Source organism: Colossoma macropomum, unplaced genomic scaffold (assembly GCF_904425465.1).
Source record: "Colossoma macropomum unplaced genomic scaffold, Colossoma_macropomum, whole genome shotgun sequence".
Taxonomy (NCBI): Eukaryota; Metazoa; Chordata; class Actinopteri; order Characiformes; family Serrasalmidae; genus Colossoma; species Colossoma macropomum.
In genome coordinates this window covers 23,051,712-23,073,517 of record NW_023494792.1, presented here as the reverse complement: position 1 = coordinate 23,073,517, position 21,806 = coordinate 23,051,712, and the positions used below count along the sequence as shown (strand labels likewise).

The 21,806-nt window shown below is 39.7% G+C and overlaps 2 protein-coding genes across 4 annotated transcripts in view; both read right to left on the bottom strand.

Moving 5' to 3' along the window:
• Positions 1-1,409: 1,409 nt before the first annotated feature.
• Positions 1,410-8,914, bottom strand: ubap1la (ubiquitin associated protein 1-like a). The gene is made up of 6 exons (XM_036575492.1): positions 8,643-8,914; positions 6,381-6,513; positions 5,484-6,152; positions 3,793-3,972; positions 2,538-2,639; positions 1,410-1,710 (listed from the first exon to the last, which is right to left on the bottom strand). Exons 1-6 carry the CDS (start codon positions 8,663-8,665, stop codon positions 1,576-1,578), a joined length of 1,242 nt encoding a protein of 413 aa, XP_036431385.1. The 5' UTR covers positions 8,666-8,914; the 3' UTR covers positions 1,410-1,575.
• Positions 8,915-14,350: 5,436 nt separating this feature from the next.
• peak1 (pseudopodium-enriched atypical kinase 1) overlaps positions 14,351-21,806 on the bottom strand; it is a 103,158-nt gene continuing 95,702 nt past the window's right edge. For all 3 annotated transcript variants that reach the window (XM_036576589.1, XM_036576591.1, XM_036576590.1), the window contains 2 exons: positions 21,319-21,607; positions 14,351-17,097 (listed from right to left, as the gene is read on the bottom strand). In XM_036576589.1, the coding sequence (XP_036432482.1) occupies positions 15,910-17,097; positions 21,319-21,607 (1,477 nt within the window). In that variant the 3' untranslated portion in view covers positions 14,351-15,909. The remainder of the gene's footprint in view (positions 17,098-21,318; positions 21,608-21,806) is intronic.

Below are 21,806 nucleotides of genomic sequence, written 5' to 3'. Positions count from 1 at the left end.
ATGAGCAGTAAAACAGGGTTCTAAGACTTAGATTGTTTTTTGAGCTTTTTTTTACAGATTCTTTAAAGAACCATATCCATCAGATTTTCCATTAATAGAGAACCATTTATGCATTTTAATGGTTCTTTGAGTCACAGTTGTATGTATAACCATTGCATTTGCACTCTTGAAGAAAAAAAAATATGGTGGGCAAATTTATGTATCAACCTGTTTGAACTATCTGAGTCTAATACCAGATATTTAATATACTGCATGAACTGTGAGTGTATGAGGTCGGCACTTTATATGAATCTAGCTTTTATTATTTATGGCAAATAACATGGCCAAGATGAAAACACTCCTACCCTTTTAAGAGACCAATAAAGTACAACCACAGCAACATCAGAGATTTTTGCTTCTATTGTGCAATTTTTGCTTATGTGCCTTCAATCCTCACACTTTTTAATACTATGCTTGTTCAATTAAGTAGCTATAAGAACTGCAAATTACATCTTTACACTTGATCTAATTCCATGTTGACTGAAAAGAACTGAAATTATCTGTGGCTGGACAGAGATCAGAGACTCACAAGAATAATACAATTTCTCATCCTTTTCTCCTCTTATACACACATTTTAAAAAGATAACTCCCCATACTGGTCAACAAGAAGCAGTTAGCCTGCTTTTGTGCAATGCTCTTTTCAATTTACATTAACAGAACTGTGACAATGAATTATCTGGTCACTTAGATAGTTTGATTAAAATGTTTACATGGTTTGAAAGTAATGTGATTTTCCCAATAACAGTCACCATGCTCCAGCCTGTACGACTAATGTGTTCCCTGGTGAAATGCATTAGGCCGACAAATCTTGTTTTCAAAGATGAAACTGAGTAGGATGTTAGATGCTGAGATGAATCAAGAGAACTTTAACGTAATCAGTTCCGTACTGTAAACTCTCATCAGTAAAATGCCCTTTATGAAATACACAACACTTTTAATCAACATTTCACTTTTTTGTATCAAACTACGTGACAGAATTATGTGAAAATGAGTATGCACGAGCTCTTCTGCTACGATTCAATTCAAAGACCTGTCAATAGTCCTGCTTTGATGTTAATGTCCCAAAACAGCAAAATCACTTTTCTCAGCTCTTTTCACAGATCTTCACAACTGAGAAGTGACCAGCTTACACTTTTTGTTTAAAACATTTTAAAAAGTTGACTTTTGCCTATTTTGTGTTGCACTGCAAGTGTAGTTTAAACTCATTTATATCAGTATTTCTGAGTCTCTTATGAGAAAATATGCAGGTGTTTCTCTCTTTCTATAACAGTAACTCTGAAGGTTCACAGCTGTCTACTCATATAACAAAAATCAGACAACTTATTTTAAGTTTACTCCTTTCGTCTTAGACTTCATCATAATTGATGTTCTTTATTTTAATCAGCTTTATCTTCCAACCATTTACAGAGTTTTGAAAACACACTAAGATGACAAAGAATGTGATATTTCACTTGTGCTCTGCAAGGATTACAGTGTGTGAATGTGCTGTGAGAGTTTATTAGAGCTGGAGCTGAGAAATCTCTCTTCTAGAAGATTCAGGCGACGCGCGTCATGAGTTCCTCCAGCGCTCTCTCCCGGTGGTTCTCGTGCAACAGCAAAACCTCTTTAATGGTGCTCTGCTGGAAGCCCATCTCACGGAACTGAGCCAGCAAACACAAAAACTCTGCAGCCTAACAAAGACAAAGACAGAAGCACACCACCACATCACAATCAGAGTGTCTCACAAAGTACATAAGACGTCAGAAAACTAAGCACAGACCTACATACTCTACATACTGCAGCTGTGTGAGAAGACTGTCAACTGAGGCCTTCACTAACATGAACACGTTCAATAAAAAGGATAGATGACTCCGTGTGAAATCATCATTTAATATTTCCATTTTTGGCATTTATGCCCATTTACTTAAGGACCGAAAGGGTACGATTTAGAGGCCATCACCAGACGTTATGATTGCTCCACTGCGTGTATTTGATTCAATGCTGTGCTATTGATTGTACATTCGCTGAAGTAGTCAAAGGTTCTAAAAGACCTTTAGAAAAAGATAAGGCAGATGTTTAGCCGCTTGTTAATGCAAGATTAAAAGAACATAACATGACATAAACAGTATGTTGGATGAGTGTTTTGTATTTTATAAAATTCAATGCCATTTCTACGCATCAACAAATATCCATACTAATATCAGACTGACAAATATGGATCTGTAGAATTATATATATATCCTTTGGTTTTCTTTGGGGTTCATGGGTTTCAAAAAGTAAAATAATTTTTCTACATTATTTGAAAACAGCAGCTGTCCTTTACATTGTGTGAAAATTTCATGAGCAATGGACCAATAGCAATGCCCCAAAATTAACTGGAATAAAATCTCTTTACATTAACATCTAAACATTTTAAGAAGGCTTTTGCTTTCTCTTGTAACGTTACTATTTCTGAGACATAAAGTGTTTTTTCTGGACAGCGATGATACATAGTGCCAACATCATGTGTGTTTCTCACCTTGCTCTCACAGTTCTGAAACATCTCCAGTGCGTCCTCCACTTGACTCTTCTCATAACCAAGTGCACACAGACGATCACACGCCAGCAGATAGTTCAGAATCTGTTAGATAAAGAGTAACTTTGGCAGTAACTTGGATGGTTTTGGACCTCTAGTGGTTCAGCTCTGTTACTGCAGTTTGAGATGTTCTGCAGGGATGTGAGTCGAGGAGGCTGCTGTTCAGTTTGTCATTTTTCTTTATCATTAACTGAGGTAGGACTGTTGCTGACTGAGTCAAAAACCCTCGTTCTTGACTGCAATGAGTTCTACAAATTCTGAATGCAACTTAAAGCCAGCTCCATAATCAGTAGTAGCCATAACCAGACCTGCACGAAGCTACATCTTGGGCCCGAAAAACAAGAATGGGCACCCCCTCTAACTGAAGTCAAAGGACCAAAGCAAGATTGTCACGAGCCCACTTGGATATTTGTATTTTTGTCAACAGTAAATAAAAAAAAGTTAGTACAGATCCTATTCACGTAAGATATTCTAGGCGCTATTCACTTTTAAATGCTACAGTAAAATCACTTCATTTTTCAGATGTGTATAACATGACATTTGTCTTTAAATTACCATTTTTATAATGCATTTAATATTATCGCCCAATTTGAGTGACTAACCTGTTGATTTTTCTGTTATAATATGCTATAGCAAAATCCTTTTTGGTATGTGTTAATGATCTGTGATATGTGTATAGTGGTATACACTCTGATCTGATACACTTTTTTGGACCACTTATGTGAAATAATCATTTTAAAGTGTATAGTGAATATGCTACAATTTCATATGGATGCAAAAGCGTGCTCCTTTCTCTCAGTTTAATAAGCTGTTACTGCTCAAGGCTGCTTTATGCTTTTTGCATCAACGCATCACTTGGAGGAGTGCTAACCTGTGAGAAAAAATATTATTTGACACCTTCATCTTTTCTAAGCACAACGCATGGTTTCTTAGGCCTCTGAAAGATTTCATCTTCTTACCTCCTCATGAAAAGCCTGACCATAACCCAGAAATCTGCCTGTTTTTTGAACATTTACAAAAAAGTGAAAGGAAAAGGTGAATCTGGTGGAAGCAGCTGCACTTCAACTAAGGACAGAAAAGAACTGTATTGTATTTATTCATTGTCTAGAGATATATCACAGATCTAAGTCTGTGTGAGGATAATAAGTGCTTGTTCAGTGCTTAATAATGTCATGCACTATGTGTATGAGTGTGCTACCTGCTCTGGACTGCGTGGGCCAGTGCGCTGCAGAGCGAGAATGGCAGAGTTGGGTGTGTATCCCTGTGCAGTGATGGTCTCCAGCAGTTCTCTCTCTTCCTTACTCAGAGCATAGAGCAGCTCCACTGAAGAGTCCGTACCCGAGCCACGACCTCCGTGAGAACTGCGTGGACGGAGAGCCTGACACATGCATACACACACACGCACACGCGCACACACACACACACACATACACACATACACATACACATATATATATATATATATATATATATATATATTGCTACACAATGGTAGAACACACTTAACACAAGGCAACTACCCTGATTCTTGGTACTGGTCTTTATGCTTCATCATGGTGGAAGACAGGACAGTTTATGTGGTCAATAGCAAGTACGTCTTTATTTTTCTAGATGCAACTTACTTTTTAAGTGACTGTTTAGGCCGCTATAGGCATTTGCTTATGTTTGGAACTGGTGGGTGCATTATGTGCATTTTACAAGGGCGAAAATGTTAGAAACATCCTAGGAGAGGTTATGCTAGCTAACAAGTTAATGTCAGCAGTCAAAGTAGGTTTTCCCCAAACAAGCACAACAACCTTCTGACTTTCTGAGTACAAAGCAGATTGTGATTATGACTTTGCAAGTGGGAAACAGGACAATCCACTGAGTTTGTGACAGCAGCATTTATTCCCTGTCCTCAACATATTACTAAAAACACTGTCAGAAAAGGTGATTGTTGCACATCGTTGCTGTCCATTTTTGACATTTTTCATTTTTTGACATAATTTGAAATCACCCGCTGCCCTTAAGAAGTGTCAAAATTTCATGATCGATTTGGGAAATGCTGCAAAATGATCAATAATAAATACTAAAAGCTATGAATAATATGAATGAATAATAAAAGCAAAAAAAGAGTTAGCATTAGTTAGCAGTAGTTATTTGACTTAAGACTCGAGATAAGGCTAGCAGAGTTTTTGCTGCAACCCCTTTTAGTTTCTGAATTATTGTCCAAAGATGTGCTTCCCTGACTGTTTCCTCACAAGTCCCTGGTGCTCTGTCCATATCTACAACTATCCACATCAAAATATCTAAACACCCTCAAGTCTTGCAATGTATGTTTGATAATGATGCTTATTAATGTTATTATTATATAACATTAATAAGCATCTAAATTATATAAATTAATGGTACTTATTTCTCTTTTACTACATACTGTATCATCGCTAAATATGTAATAAATATGGTTGTTTCTCCCATCTGCCACTTGTCCGTCCCTTGTGCTCATATCAAAGTTGAATTATGGCATTGAAGGACACTGAATTTTTGATAGTACTGTAGGAATTTGGACGGTACCATAAATATTTCGATATTCAACCCTGCTTACCACATTTGGAAGGGGTTTTCAGTCACTGTCTACGCCACCTGTATGAACACCTACAGGGGTACAACTTCAAACTACAGTTCAGTCCTGGCCTCTTTGATATGTACAGAACAGTAAAAGCACACAAAGAGTTATCTGGTCGTTGCATATCAATTGATATTCAATGTAACAGTTATCTGGAGGATAATCCACAAGTCAAAATTTGTCTAAAGTCAAGACTGTCCTGGAGTTGAAGAGGTAAGACATTCTTATTGGTTTAATTTAACCAGCTTCTGGAGTTGTTTGGAACAGCTGTTTGTGTGTCATACCTGCAGAGAAGGCTTGTGCAGCCGGGTCGATGGCTGAGGGCCAGCTGAGGAGGGTCTCTGCTGTAGAAGTGAGTGTGTGGTGGTCTGTTTATGTGTGAAAGAGTGCCGTTTCCCACTGGAGCTCCCAGAGCCAGCTTTCCTCCGTGAGGACCTCTGGCTGTGGGGGCTGCCCGTGGAGCTCTTTTTGGTCTGGGATGGTGGAAGCCGGAGTGAGCCGGGCAGCAGGAGCTGAGAGGCTGAGCGCCGCTGGGCCTCCTGGAGCAGTGAAGGTGGTCTCTTGGGCCCAGAGCTGCGTGGTCTTTCTGCACTGTGAGAGCGTGAATCTGGGGCATCGTCTTCGCTGGAGGAGCCCTCGTCATCCTCACGGTAGCCTGCACCCTCACATTCCGAGTCAGCCATGAGGAAATGGACAGAACGTGGTAGGCGGGGTCTGTGGGGGTCCACCACTGCACTCATGCTCAGGCTGCGTGGGCGTGGGCCCTCCTCCCATAATTCTTTGCTGCGTTGACGTGTGGTACACCTCACCTGTGGGCTGCCTAACAGCAGCCAGTATGGTGGGCAGGACGGGACTGCGCACACATCCTCGGGCGAACAGACTGGAACACCAGGGTCCTTATAGGAACCTGCATGGAGCTCGGTGAGAACCCAGCTCTCCAGAGAGAACTCATACTGCAGAGTGAAACACATGGACAAGTGTTACTTCTGCATCACACTAGCAGCAAATTTACATCACATGCTCATATGCATTATAATTTATTCATCACTGTAATTACACGTTTCTTGAATGGTCAAAAGAATGTTCCTGAATATAGCATGTGATGTTATATGATATATAAAATATCTATTTTACATGATGTTTATTAAGTCCTGCTGAAGTGCTGTGTGTTTGTGAAAGACCTGCGTGTCCTGCAGTATTTGATGGTAATCTGGAATATTGATTTCCGGGGCTGTGGCTAGGTTCAACACATCCAGTGGCTCATCAAGAGAACCCAGAGGAACCTTAAAGGGAACTTCATCCAGACTGCCCATTCTGTCATTAGCAGACAAAAATTACAAACATTAATCTAAACGTATAGTGTTACATCTATATGCATAGATTAATGTCTGTGGAGTTTGCATGTCATGACACAGTGACAATGTCTGCTTGTTTGGTTTTGTACTCTACAGTTTTGGATTTAAAATGAAACAGTGCAGAGTATCAGCTTTAATTTGACATGTTTACATCCAGGGGTAACCATACAGGAAAGAAAAAAAGACCATTAGGCAAGTATGTGTATGGCCACGCTAACGGAAAAAAAAGACAAATAAAAATTTAATAGTCAATTGAGTGTTCAGACCTTAGATAGTTATAAGATATTTATAAGGCATTAAATAAGATAATAAGCTATATATATACAAAATCATAATTTATAGGGTACTTTCTGGCTGTCCAAAACCCAACCCCCCCTAAATTTGTGTAAATAACACATTTTTTTGTATTTTTTTATATATATATTTTTGATATCATTTAAAGTGAAATTGAAACATTTAGATTTATCATGGCTTTAATCACAAAGAGTTTCAGTGTGTAGGCGGAGCCTTATTTTAGTCACACCCCTGCATTTTAGAGCAGGAAGTGAGACTGCATCCCTGTCCCCCATGGCCACATGGTGAGCAGGTAGATCCCACGTTTTTAGGTAAACGTGTCTAAAAGTCTGAAAACCAGTGTGTAACATTAAGAATTGTCACTGCTGAAACATATTTTCTTCAGTTAAGTAACTTTTTTGTGTGAATAATAATAATAATTTAAAAAAAATTATGAGAGTACAACTGTTCAAAGCTGTGTTTGCTAGTCATGTACTGGCTAGCATTTTTGAGTTCAGCTCAAAATTAGCTAAAGTTGTCGCTACCAAAACATTTGGTAAAATTTCAGTTGGGTTGTGATTGTTTTGGTAGTGACAAAATGAAAAGTTCAATGATTTATTTTTAATAAAATAAAGATAATTAAGGCACACGGTCATTCAAAGCAAAATGATTAAAGTCCAAGTCAGTTAAAAGTCCGAAATGAACCAATTCGGTGGAATGATCCACACAATGACCATTTCATCATGGACGATATGAAGCATATGTATAGTGAGACCCTTTCATCTCCTTTCATCGTACAAAATAAAATCTTTCAAATCACATTAGTATACAGCACATTGTCTTTTACTGCATGTTTTTGTGTTTTAACACTATTTGATGATTGTCTTTGCTTTATTTTGCCTGATTTAACAATATTCTTTAAAGCATCAGAGGTTAAACTGTACGTATTGTACAAATAAAGTTTCTATTATTCTTTTTTTGGCATTGTGCAACACAAATAAACCATGAAAAAACAAACTATTGCTTATTCACTGATAACTGTTCTGTAAGACTTTTTCATATTTAATTGTGTTTTGAAAGTAGATGCAATTGAAAGATAATTGAGACATTTAAAGTCTGGTTGACTGTACTAACAGGACACTGGACAATGAAGCTCAAAAGAGGACTGTCTGGTCCAAAACCGGACACCTGACAACCCTAGTCACTGTCAAATTACAATTAAAGACTGCCTTGTATATTACTATAACAGCTTGCTAATACAACAAAACATGAACTGTAATCAGATTACGGACTGTTAGAGTATTCTGCAAATATGCATATCATCACTGTCTGAAAGAAAAAAGCATGTCCAAAATGGTAACTTTACAGGAGAGGGCAAAAACGGTCTTTACTTTTGGGGAAGTTAATGTAAAGAGATCTTCTCTCAAGCAATTTTGGAGCATTTCTATTGATCCATTCATCATGAAACACAATGTAAAAGGCAGCTGCTGTGTTCAAATGATGCAGAAAAAATTAAAAAAAAAAAGAGATATTTATTTTCTGTACAGAAATGATACGATACACAGGCATGCACAGGTTTATGTATATGCTCTAAGTAACCACAAAGAAATGGTCCTGCCAGTTTAAAAAATGAAACATTATGCACTTTACAAAGTAATGACCAGGTTATTATCATTTTCTCAGGCTTCTCTACTAAGCTAAGCTATTACTGTCCTGAAAATGTTTGAGAACACACACATAAATGCTACCAAACGTCTGAAATCTTAAAGAATGAGTAATTTGTCTGAGCATTGGGCATGTAGTGGACAAACTGACCTGCAGTACTCTTTTGCAGTCATGGCTGGTGTATATCGGAGTTGTTCTGTAACAGAAGGCTGTGCTGTCTGCTGGCTGTACTGGAGCTTGAAGTGCCTGTCACAGTGCTTACCTGTTGGAGGGACTCACGCAGGTACGGGACGTCCACACAGGCTTACGCGCGCTGAGTCATACACTAAGCTTTTCATCACCTGTTTACCAAAATACACACACGCACAGAGCAATCACAAGAACACCACCCTGATACACAGAGGATGGACAGATTTCGCTTTGAATTGTAAAGAGAGAAATATGAAGAATCATCACAGTTTACAGGACACTGAGCTGGAAAGCACAGAGCAGACGCTTCACAGCTGAAGTCCTGGGGTTCAGAACACTCTCTGCATACTCAGAGCACAGCAGGGGCTGAGTATGTATGTGTTAGCATACGGACTGCATACCGCGAGCATGGCCTTTACTCCGCTAGAAGAGGATCAGAAAAATGCTGAGATATCAGATTCATCAACCATAGAGAACACTTGCAGAGATTACGCACTCGCACAGTGCTGACGTAAGGAGAACACACACACTCTCACACACACTCGTAATGAGTCAGGCCGTGTGAGAAGGCTGAAGGAAGCGAAAGGCTTTGTCTTCTGCCTCCTACTGGGAGTTAATATGCATTACACCATAATCAGAAATGTAGTAAATTGTAAACTGAAAAATAAAAATGAAAAGGCCCATATTTCACACATTTCTTTTGTTTATTTCCCCCTCAAAGACTACTTTTAATTCTCCATGTGGAGAAAGTGTTATATATAATTTTTACATAACCATTTCCAACCACTAGAATAAACACTGTTTTTGTTACTGTCCCTTTAAGGCAGATTTTATATTATATATATACATATATATATATATACATGTGTGTGTGTGTGTGTGTGTTGTGTGAGTTAAAATGGTCATTAAGTTGTTCAGTTTTCTATCAGAAAAAAGCAGAAAAATACATCATGATAATCATACATGAAAAGTGTCCACCCTTTGCCTTTAATACGGACTTGCTTTCAGTTTTTCACAGAAATCTGCAGGGATATTACTCCACACAATGTTCAGTTTCAGACGTTGGTTGCAATTACAAATTTAGACTCAGTCCATGAAAAATGTAATTGGCCGTTTTCTCAGTAACAGCTTCTTGACAGCTACACATTCTTTCAGACTCATAATGTTGAGTTGTTCTTCTCACAGTGGAAGGATGGACAGAAACACCTGTGGATTTTTTCAGATCTGAAGGAAAAGTGGAGCTTGATTTTCGCCTCTCTCTCACAGATAAAAGCTTTAAGTACTGTTTGTCCGATGGGGTCAGGCTTGGTGGTCTACCAGGTCTTGCACAGCTGTTAGGAGACCCATTTTCTCTGTATCTTTTAATCATTTTTTTAACTCCAGTTTATAAAATTCTGTTTTTTACTTATTTTTTATTTTATACGGATGGATGGATTGATGGATCCGACAGTGAACAATGAATAACTTGAAATGAAAGAGTGGTCTCTGACATGAACTGACCTCTGTTCTGATTGGTTGTGCTTTATTCTGCCTTAGCAACAATACAACTAATATACTCATCTCTTCAACGTGAATGGGTAATCTCAAACGCTGAAGGCTGAATGAGAGGTCACACGTGAAGCAGTGACATCACAACCAGGATGAATTCAAAACAGAGAACTTAGTTTCCACATACGTAGGTTTTCCATTAATTATGATTAAGGTTTCCATTAAAGTAATGAGCGTTATGACTAGGGCAAAGGTCACTGTAGTTGGATCATAAATATTTTTAGATGCCTAACACATAGTTCTGTAGTTCTTTCAAAGAAAACACATGTACAGCATATAAAAACATATATTCATAATTTTATTACTATCGGTTAACTCAGACAACAATGGATGGCCATAAGCCATGAGATATACACATATATATAGAAAGCCAGTAGAGCTCTTTTATATATTCAGTGGCCATTAAAATACACTGGTAAGCAACAGTAAAACACCCTGTTGGCAATACTACTGAAAAACTGAAAATTACCGCATATGAAAATGGAATCTTGTGTAGGGTGATTCTGTATGAAGTGGTTAAAAGTCTCTTAACCTTTGACAGTTGACTTGAGGAGGATCATACAGCGCATATACCACACAGCATATGTACCATACAGCATGGACTGTACAGCTGGCCTTACAGACTCTCTCACTGCTAAGGACATGAGCATACAGTTCCCCTCTGTTTAAAAAGGTGTGATTAAGAAAAGCTGTGTCCAACAGACGAAGCGGTGCATTTGGAGCAAAGCGTGCTGTGGGTGTGCGTGCCATTCTGACAGTACTGATGCAATTCTATAAAACTCAATAAAACAGAAAACTCTCTGACGGAAGGACGGCCACCAGTGCAGTCCACTACATTCCCCAGCACGTCAACCAGCTCAGCAGCAACTGGAGTCTAATAAAACACACACACACACGCACACTCATACACACTGATTGAACAATCTCTTCTCCACAGTAGAACTGCAACTGCAATCGAGCAGCACCCGGATCCATATAAGTGAGCAAGCTGTCCTGCCTGATTCAGACAGAGTTGAAAGTTCTGCTCGGACAAATACTTTTCTATTCATTCCCACATGGCTGTCCCTTCCGGGATAACACAGCTTTGACTGGATCAGCACTTTCCCACCACTTGCAACTGGCTCCAAACAGCATCATCTCATTACAATCATGTTTTAGTTTCATTCAAAGAAGTTTACACTGCTCCACAGTGTCGCTAAAAAGTCCTGAAAGGGCTATTAAAGGATCAGGCCTGTCCTGCTCTCAGATCCACAGCTTAAAGAAACCAGAATGAAAAGCAATAGTCTGTGGAAGACGGATGAACCTTATTAAGCTCTTGTACGGATAACTGGATAAGTTTTACTCTGTTGCATTGCCGTGCAGTCACTGCAGCTGATGCATTAGTTTCTAAGGGCTCAGTGATGCAACTGATCTACTTTCAGCATCCTGTAGTTTCTCAGGCCACTTTAAAAAAGCTGGGGCCGGATTCATTAAAAGCTGCACTAAGGAAAAACTTAGGAAGGATCTTAAGACAAATACTGACACATTCATAAGAATGTTCTTAAACGCAATATTTAATCTCACATTAAATTTTATAGTTTACCATTAATGATGCTAGATACATTTTGTGAATGTAAATTATCATATTAATATGAAGTCTGAAGGATTTGGGGAAAATATCTAAATGTGATTTTTCAGACCAATATTGTGACTGCAATTTAAATTGTGATTATTTACTACAAATTTAGGTTTAAGCCTGTTTGTTTGGCCAAGAAAACCAGCATATTCACTTTTTCTTCAACGCTGAACTCCTGAACTCCAACGCTGAACGCCAGATGACCAGTTAGCTGCAGCTGTGTTGTTGCATACACATTGTGTGGGTGTTTAGCTGTGTGTAACTGCTCCAACTCACATACACGCAGCTCACAAGCTCCATGTTACTAGGTAAAAAATTCCATGCTTAAAACTTGGAGGCTATAATTAAAATTGCAGTCTGAAAATGGTGAAAAACAATTAAACTTTCAGCCCCTGTGATCAGGGCCTGTGGACAACAAAATGGATGTTCTTTTTTTATGAATATCACTTTTTCTCAGAATCATTCTTAAGACAATTGTTAAGAGAGTTTTTGAAGAGCAGTGATTTATCTTAACTTTTAGCTTAAGTACGGAGTAAAGACAAAAAGCACATTAAGATGATGTTCTTTCTTAATACATTTCCGTGAATCCGGCCCCCGGTTAACAAGTGTTGTCCCAGTAATGCAACAAATGCATCACCAGCATATTCTGTGGCTGCACAAGTAATGCGCCTGATGCACTGGCGCAGATTTTTATAGCATGCATCATCTTAACTGGCTGCGGTGTACTGTCTAGGTGTTGAAGGAAACAGAAGCTTTTCACAGTCGGTTTAGGGGCTTCTGAGGGTGTAGCAGTGGTCTTTGCTTTTCTTTACTGATCTGGTTGAAATGGATGTGTGCATGCGTGAATGCAGGCCTAAAGAAAAGACTCTGCTCCACTGGGACTGCTGATTCCAAAGATCCATTCTCACCTTCTAAGTCCCTTTTTCCTGTCTCAACTCTTCAAAATTACATACACACACACGCACACTCCCAAACCCAAACAGATATTAAGGAAACGACAACCAAAAAAAATAAAAATAAAAAAGATAAAGTATGTGCACTCCCTGACAAATTCTTTGCCAAACATGCACACTCAAATGTACATGCGCACGCACACTCACACACACACACTGTGACAGCATCTTATCCAAGCTTGTGAACATAAATCATGTAAAATTATGGTTAATAAAAAAACAAAACAAAAAAAAAGCCGTGCCTTGATGCAGGCATTGTCATCAATTATGTGCCAAACAGAAGTAACTGAATAACTGAATGCTGCATAATATCAAGTACATACAATATGTTTAAATACTGTTTCCAAAAGTAACAAAATTTACAATGATTGCACATAAATCCATAAAAGTATCCATAAAGAGTGTCAGTCATTCCAACCCACGATCCTCTGGGGCTGAGCTGCCCCACTTCTGCAGTTCTGCTGTCGAGCTGAACTCGTCTGGGGGCCTCAGAAATGGAACTAGCTCACTCTGAACGGAGCGCTAAACCACAGTGCACTTTCACCAAACATCCTTTGAGTCCATCTTTCAATCTTGGATCTGAGGACCAAAACTTGCTTTATTCGGTGTACGTCTGCATAAGGACACTTTAGTAATATGTAACTTCACCGGCTAACTCTGCTCTCCTTGAGTAAGCTCTGAACTAAGCGCTAAAAACATTTAAAAATACAAAACATCTTGCTTTGATCATTTATCTGAATGTCAAAATAGAGGCCAAACTGTCTTTGGTAACCTTTGGTAACTTCTGGTGGTACAAAAATCTCACCCCAGCTGCTTTGGAACGTTTTGTATCATTTGTTTCTTGTATAATAGGTAAACCACTCGGATTTCAGTAGAGGAACAGATTTGATCCTAAATTTGAGAAGTAGATCATATCGCTAATAAGTGAAATCTGATCTTTCTCTTAGACTGTGAGTGAGAGATGGCGTAGGGCAGAAAGGAGAACATCAGTAAAGAGTAGACAGAAGGGGATATATGAGACAGATAGGTGGCCCTCAGTGGTATCTTTCAGCTGCAGTTTGGCGAGCTGCTTTTCCCCACCACACAGGTTTTACATGTAAAATTGTAACTCCCTGCCCTCCCCACACCAACACACTGCTGTAACACTGAAACCCCTCAGGCCTTGGCTGAAATTCTGACACACCCAATACAGGCAAAAAAAAAAAGTGTAGTCACAAGTCACAGCACAGGAGAGCTGCTGATGCCAGATCAGTGCTCTCCCAACCAGCTGTAGCTATGAACTGTTAGCATTAGCAATTTATCACAGGGAGTTTACTGAGTCAAGGCTGGTCAACATGCTGTAGATATGGATGATGATAAAGTTCAACAATCAAAAAAAACTGACGGCTAACAGATAATCCATCAAACTACATCACTTAGCCAAACAACAATCAGTCTCTTTCAAAAGAAATAAAAGTAAAATGTTGACTATTATATGTGAATTGTTCTTCACCACTCAACATCAATGTAAACCTGACACAAACCAAAAAAGTCCAAACTGAACTTGCAGAAACACTAGGTGTACAGCGCAAATGTGCATGTGCTAGCAGTCTCCAGCAGGGGCGTGGCCTGTGATATGAGAGTTGACTGGTAGTCGCTACGGCGATGATGCCACTGGCATGTGCGGGTGTTTCCCAACCCCGGTTCTGGAGGAGCTCCGTCCTGCATGGTTTAGTGTTTAACCTGCTCTAACACATCGCAGGAAGGACGCATTTATTAGCTGATTAGTTGGATCAGCACTGTTTCTCAACTCCAGTCCTGTGAATTGACTGCACTGTTTCATACGTACCCTGCCCCAGCACAACTGAGCCACTCATCAGCTACTTATCAAGCCCTCCTGACATAGGATCAGGTGCACTGGGGCAGGGAACAGGGGTGGCAATATGATATCATTACCATGATAAATTACTATGAATTTTTGTATTTTGGGAGTCCTATATGTACGTGTATGTGAAAGAGTACCGGTGCATTGCGTCTGTTATGATTAAGCCTGTCATAATTACTTCTTAATCACCTGATTATTATTTGAGCTGAACGCATTTATTTAAGCTGACTGCAATTTTTTCTACAGTAGATAGTTTTCGCAATATGTTTCTGTAGTAACACACGCAAGATGGATAATTTGACCACTTAAGGCTTGTACTTTAATAGTCGGAAAAAAATACAAACTGTTAATTGCAGTTATTGTTAAGTACAGCTGACTGTGACAGGCCTAGTTCTGACTTAAAGATAAAGAGAAAATACTGTGATATGTATTGCAACCTTGATTTGCTCTATTCCACAAATTTTCACAATCTAAAGCGATTTCCCAGGCCAGGAGCTCAGTGAGAAGCGGATAACTGGGTGCTGATGTGTGAGAGGAGAAATGACTGAATCTTTGACCTTCTGATCTAACTCTGGAGTGATTGGGGACATTCCAACATTTTTCAACAGATTAGATTTTTATGACTTAAAGTGTTCACAGTCAGGTCCTGTGTGGTGTGAGGTGGTCAGCTACCTAACTAATGACTGATTCAGGCAATAGCAAATGACAGAGCTCAGAGAGAGAAATATGAGCTTTCTTAATGTTTGGAATATATAGACCCAGATGTCAAGGCACTCCATTTACAATTTCAAATCAGCTACCAGTTTATAGCAAAATATTTCTCCAGCTCTCAATTTGATATTTACTTTTCTTACTTTTCTAGCTTTGTTTGTATTACAAGATAAGAGCAAGATCTGGGATTTTGAGTGCTTTTTCATAGCTAATTATCTGTGTGATATCCACTTTTTGTCTTATCTTACCAATAAGATCTATCTACTGTGCGTACCCTCACCACAAAATTAAAAGACATTCTGTGAAAAACGTGTTTCATTCTGTGAAAATGTTTGTAAGTAAATCTGTAAGTATATTAAAAGTTGTGTAGTGTACGCCCAGCTCTACCACGAAGTACTTGAACCTATCTAGAACACTGGGTCCCCATGACTGGAGTTAAGAACCACTGTGTTAAAGCAAGAAAAACACCAAACTATGCTTGACCAGAGGTAATCCAAAACCACCTATCCAAATGAATCCGAGCATGAGCAGCTGAGCTCAGAGCAGCTGTCCCTGCAGTTCCTGCAGGATACGGATAACCCTGTCGACGGAGTCTGTGCTGGCAAAGGCCAGGTACTGGCAGCAGAGCCAATCCTCCAGGCTGACTCCGCAGCCCGAGTCCAGTGAGCGCTCTGCAAACTTGATCATCATCAGCGTGCGCTTCAGGTCCAGCCAGTTCTGCAGCGTGGTCTGCCGCTGAGCTGGTGTGGCACCAGTACCCAGCGTGTGAAAGAGGTCCTCCCTCGGCCCCCACAGCAGACACTGCAGGCAGGCGCGGGCGTCGGCCATGCTGATGCGCTCAGACGGGTTGGCATCTAGCAGCAGGGAGGCCAAACGGTGGAGGCCCTGCGAGTAGAGGGAGCGTGTGGGCAGCTGCGGCAGGTCTGAACGTGCATACTCTCGCTCCTTCAGCCCCGGCGCCTCCTCAAACGGATTAGGCCGGTGAAGCATCTCATATACGAGGATGCCTGTCTGAAACTCATCGCACTTGCGGTACTGGGTGGCACTCAGCAGCTCGGGGGCCAGCCGTGAGCGGTCCTTCAGCACTACGGATGGCTCCTCGGTCAGCGAGCTCTTCTGCTTGGCCTGCGAGAAATTGCTGATGATGAGACGGGCGGGGCAGGCAGAAGACGAAGCTGAGGCGGCAGCGCTGTTGTTGTTGTTGGGCTCCAGCAGGTCCAGGTTCCAGGGGTTGCCTGGCTGGCAGTGCACCAGCAGCAGATTCTCCAGGCGCAGGTCGCAGTGAGTCACGTGGTAAGGCTTCATGTGCTCCAGGCCGGCGCACAGCTGCAGCAGCAGCAGGCACACCTGCCGCTCATACAACTCCGGGTTACGGGCATGCCGCCCCACTCCTTCACGCACAAAGTCAGCCACTGTCTGAAAGGGCACTTCGCGTGTGATCACCACCACACGACTGCGCAGTTTCGTATCCACCAGTGCGTCCTCCTCGCTCTGCCCTACCTTCCGTTCCTCCTCCCCTCCCTCGCTCTTCTTCTCTGCCTTCTCTCCTTTCTCGTCCTTCTCTTCCTCACTCTCCTCCTCCTCCCAGGGTAGCAGGCGGGCAGGCACATCTGCCAGGAAGTGGCCGCAGTCCTGCTGGATGTTGAAGTGTACGGGCAGGCTCTGACGCACGGCCAGGCTGTGGAAAAACTGCTGCTGCGTCTCCTTTACCTTGCACCTGCAGATCTGATGTCAGAGAGAGCAAGGAAGAGACAGCCTTTAATATAGGGCTTTATACACTGGGATGCATGATACTAGAGCTGAGCAACATGGACAAAATCCATGTGACTAATTTCACAAATGTCCCCATACGGATTTACCAAGAGAAGTCACAGTTATTGACAGCAGTAACAAAAGCATGGTGTAATTTGAAATGAAATACTTCTCAATCACAGGTGGAGTTGGCAATACAGTGATATGTATTGTTATCCACCACAGACTGATCACACAACCCTTTACCACCACTGCACAACTGCACTTTAAATTCTCTGATCCTTTGAATGCTCCTATGTTTACAAAGTTTGCACTAGTTCCTCCATTCATATGCTGCTTTGATACCCCTTCATATGATACCCATATGTGTATACTGTTTGTTGTCCTGTTTCTTTATTGTCTTGTGTATTTGTCCTGTATGTTTACTGTCTTGTGTATTGATTGTCCTGTAGGTTTATTGTCTTGTCTATTTGTTTGTGTATTTATTAACCTGTATGTTTATTGTTTAGTGTATTAAATATTTTCTGAGCATGCTGTGAATATAATCAGTACTTCAAGAACACTAAGCAACTGTATGTTTCCTTATAAGGAGAACATAACTTTTTCTGTTTTGCTGGATTCAGTGCAGTGAAATATGTAAAACGCTGAACAGAAAACACTGTGGCATGATTATTTGCTAATATGGCACAACTAAGGCTTTTTTGTCAAGTATTGTGATATAGAATTACTGTATTAAGTTTTAAACTGCCAATCGATTGTGTTCCTAAGAAGATAGGATTTGCAGAGAGACAAAAAAACATTTTTTCCCATGTTTTTGTCATTTCTTAACCTTAAATCAAATAGTCAGAAGTGCAGAATGTAAATTACATAACTAATAATAACAAAGTATACGACAATCAAATGTTTTTAGGACTTTTTTTTTATTTATACACATTTTAATTATTTTAATTATATAAAATGTTATATTTTAGATTTCATAATATTAGGGCTACAACTATTGAATATTTTCATTTTTGAAAATTGTAGCAGATATTTTCTGGGATAAGCAAACATTCCACAAAAATAAGGAAAGCCCAAGATATGCTTTTCACTTAAATGATTAAATGAAAAGCATTTTTTAAAATCTCATTTAAATGAAATTTTATTTATTGTTACTAAGATATTAAATGTATTATTATTATTACTACTACAATGTAATGGAAAATCATTACTAATGAACTATTACTGTCACAGAAAGTAGCATAAAATTCCAGGGGATGCTCCCCAATCTGGCAACCCTAAGCAGGTTGCTGAGACCGTCTGAACATGTCACTGATGAGTTGTGAAGGAGAGAAGAGGAAATAGAGCCTTTTTAACTCTGTTGTCTTAAAAACTGAGAACAGCTTTTTGGTCGGTGAGCGACCAAATGTTTAATTACTGTATGAACACATATTTTGAGTCGCTCAAAAACGTTTAATTATCGAATTTCATCAAATAGTTGTTGTAGCCCTAAATTCTATTAAAAGTTATGTAGCATACTTACATTTTTACAGACAGGATATTTTCACTGAAGATCAGCATAGTAAAAAAAACAATACAGCTTGCAAATCACTAAATTGCAAACTTATCAGAACTAACAATTTATAATTAAGGACTACAATGGAATGTATTTCGCTATAGTAACAATGGTCTGCTTGCAATTTCTTACATAGTTTCATATAACATAACACGACATAACCTCTACTGCATACAAAGTTTAATCCAGCAGGCTAAAGCATCACTTAGAGACAGGTACACGTTAATAGTCGTGATTATGAGCTGCCTGATCAGCGACCTTGCCTGAAGCAACTCATGAACATTCTGAAAGCTGAGGGGCTGCGACAGGAAAGAGATGTTCCTCTAGCTCCATCTCATTTTGCCTGATGACGGGGGTTATTACTCTTTCAGCTATAGATCTCAGATGAGGAGGGCTGAGCGTGGGCTGAACGGCTCCTCCGAGCTTTAATACAAAGTGACAGCCTCTCCCAATATCCCTATTCCCACTTCATCTCTCTCTCTCTCTCTCTTCTAGTTTGATCAAAGCCACAGCAGTCATCTTATCTATCCTCTTATCTCCCAGCTGCTCTTCTGCATGTGTCTCCAGTCAGTGAGGGGTGGAAATCACACCCTTAAGGACAGAACTGAGCTGCATGCTGATCGATAAAACTTTAAATCACTCCCCCTTTAATTACGAAAACTCTGCACGCCATCAAACTTCCACTGTCACTTCATACTAATGCACACATGACCATAATAGAGGTAGTGAGCATACAGGTGAGATGCTGGAACAGCTGTGTAGAGTATATGCAGCAGCAATGGAGGGTAATGTGTGCACATTTTAGTGGGGTACAATGGAGAATGGCAGGGGGTGGACAATGTGATGACATAATATCATTATCACTATAAATTATATCAAGATAAGCTTTTCTAAGCATGTGGATTTTGTCAGTACTAAAAGAGCACTGCATTGTGGCATGTCTGTCTAGAGTTTCCACCTATTGTCAACATACTGCGAGTTGATGAGGGCATAATTGGTCCTGCTTACCAGGACATCATGAATCAGTGAGAGCACAATTAGCCTGCTTATAAGATGTAGTGATGTGTGCATGCAGTAGACAATAAATAAAAATCAGTGTTCCAACTGATCAAACCCCATAAAAATAAAACATGATACATATCCCATATCATACATTTTTAAAGTACGTAATTTTTTTGTCCTCCCTGAGGACCATTTGTAACATTTATATTTAATGCTTTATGCACTTCAATCATTAAATACATTAATTTTTTACACAACCATTTTCCAACCTCTCTTTATTCACAAGAATTAAACCAGCTGTTATTTTTTCTGTGTCTGTAAGACTGATATATTTAAAAGAGCTCTGTTCTGATTGGCTGCCTTGTATTGCACCTAATTCAAAAAGCGGTCTGGGCTTGAACCCACATTATAACTTCAGTATGAATTGGTCGGGCTAAGCGGCTGTAGGCTGAATAAGTGGATATATGTTTATGTGAAGATTTTTGTGACATCACAAAAACAATGCAAAACCCACACAGTAAAAATGGTTTGTCTGTTCAATCTAAAAACGTACTTTATGTAGTAACAAGAAATTTTACTGGTTTTATTTAACTCAAATCCTTTGAATCAAACAATGAAAAGTGTAATTTTAACTTATATGAACAAAAGAAATATTTTACAAACCTCAAACACTTCAAATCAACTTCCGCCCTGTTCCACATTTTACAGTGTAGATAATTTCTCAAACATATCCAGTCTGCCTCCCATTGCTAATATGCCATCTTTGTAAATACCATACTTGGTGTGAATTTGAAAAAAAAAAAAAACAGTTTTATTGTTCTCACTGAGTGCACACTGCAGTGCATACCACAATGAAAAGTGGAACACAGAATGATTAGACTGAACAGAAGCAAGAGGGTCTTTGCTCAGATCATTTGATTGCCATTAAAACTGCATAAGGACCAAAACATTCAGTTCTTTTTTCCCAGAACAGTAGCTTGATACTAATGTTCTGCCAAGTCATTTGAGGCTTATGAATAAAACATGTGGTGTGTGACAACAGTTTGAGCGGAGGGGGTGGGTGAGCTGGGGTGTGGAGAGGGGGTGGGACGCAGAGGGTGGCTTTTAATTTGGGACTTTGCAAGTGTCTCCATGCAGATGCTGCAGTTGTTTATCTATGAGAGTGTGTAGGGGAAAAACAAGTACTGCTCTTTAATGTAGAAAACTCTTTGATGTGCTGCGACACTGAAGGTTTTCTCATGTAAATAATACAGCTCTCACTCTCTCGCTGTCATCCACAGTCTGCTCGTCTCGCCTACTCTTACGAATACTAATAACTCCGCTCAACTGTCATTCAACCACACTTCCAATAGTTTTGTTTGGATGTGAGGCAATGCTAAGATAAGGAGTTAATTTTGAGCCAAAAGTTCTAGACAAAAATAATAAAATCCTCAAGCAAACTACTGTGAAAATGTAAAGATATTTTACAAGTAGTAATTAAATCAAAAGAAATATACATATTTCCTTTTCTATTTCCTGCTTTTCACTTTTGCCAATACTTTCTTTTTATTTTTGTTCTTTTCACAAATTTTGCTAATATATTCTTCAGATTATGGAATCATTTGCTGTTAACCCAAGTACAGTGGAAAGTGATCTACCTTAACGGCGTAGTTGACGAGTGGGTCCTTCGCGTAAGCAGCAGTGTAGTAGACAGCATCTCCCGCCTCGCAGCAGGGCTTGCCTGTGGTCAGCCGGAAGTGGGACCAACTGTCCGTACCAAAGCGCAAGTGGTCCTTCTGGCCGGCCATGAAGCGATCCTCGCAGCGGCTGGCTAGTTTGCAGAGGGTTTCTGTGTGCAGGCTGCGGATGCGGCCCACCACCTCCTCCCAGCTATCTATGCCCTTATAGAGAGCCTGCCTCTGGGGCTTACTGCCGCCGTCTCTGCCCCTGCACATTAGGATGGGTATCGTTATGATTTTATTCATACTATTGCTGTTAGCAGCTGATATTGTATTTCACATTGTCAATGAATTCCACAGCTTTTTCAAAATGTCTGCATATAATAATATAATTATTAAAGTGTAAATAAAATCACTCAGACTGGTTTGATGTGAAATGTTCCATTCTAGAGAAATTTACAGAATTG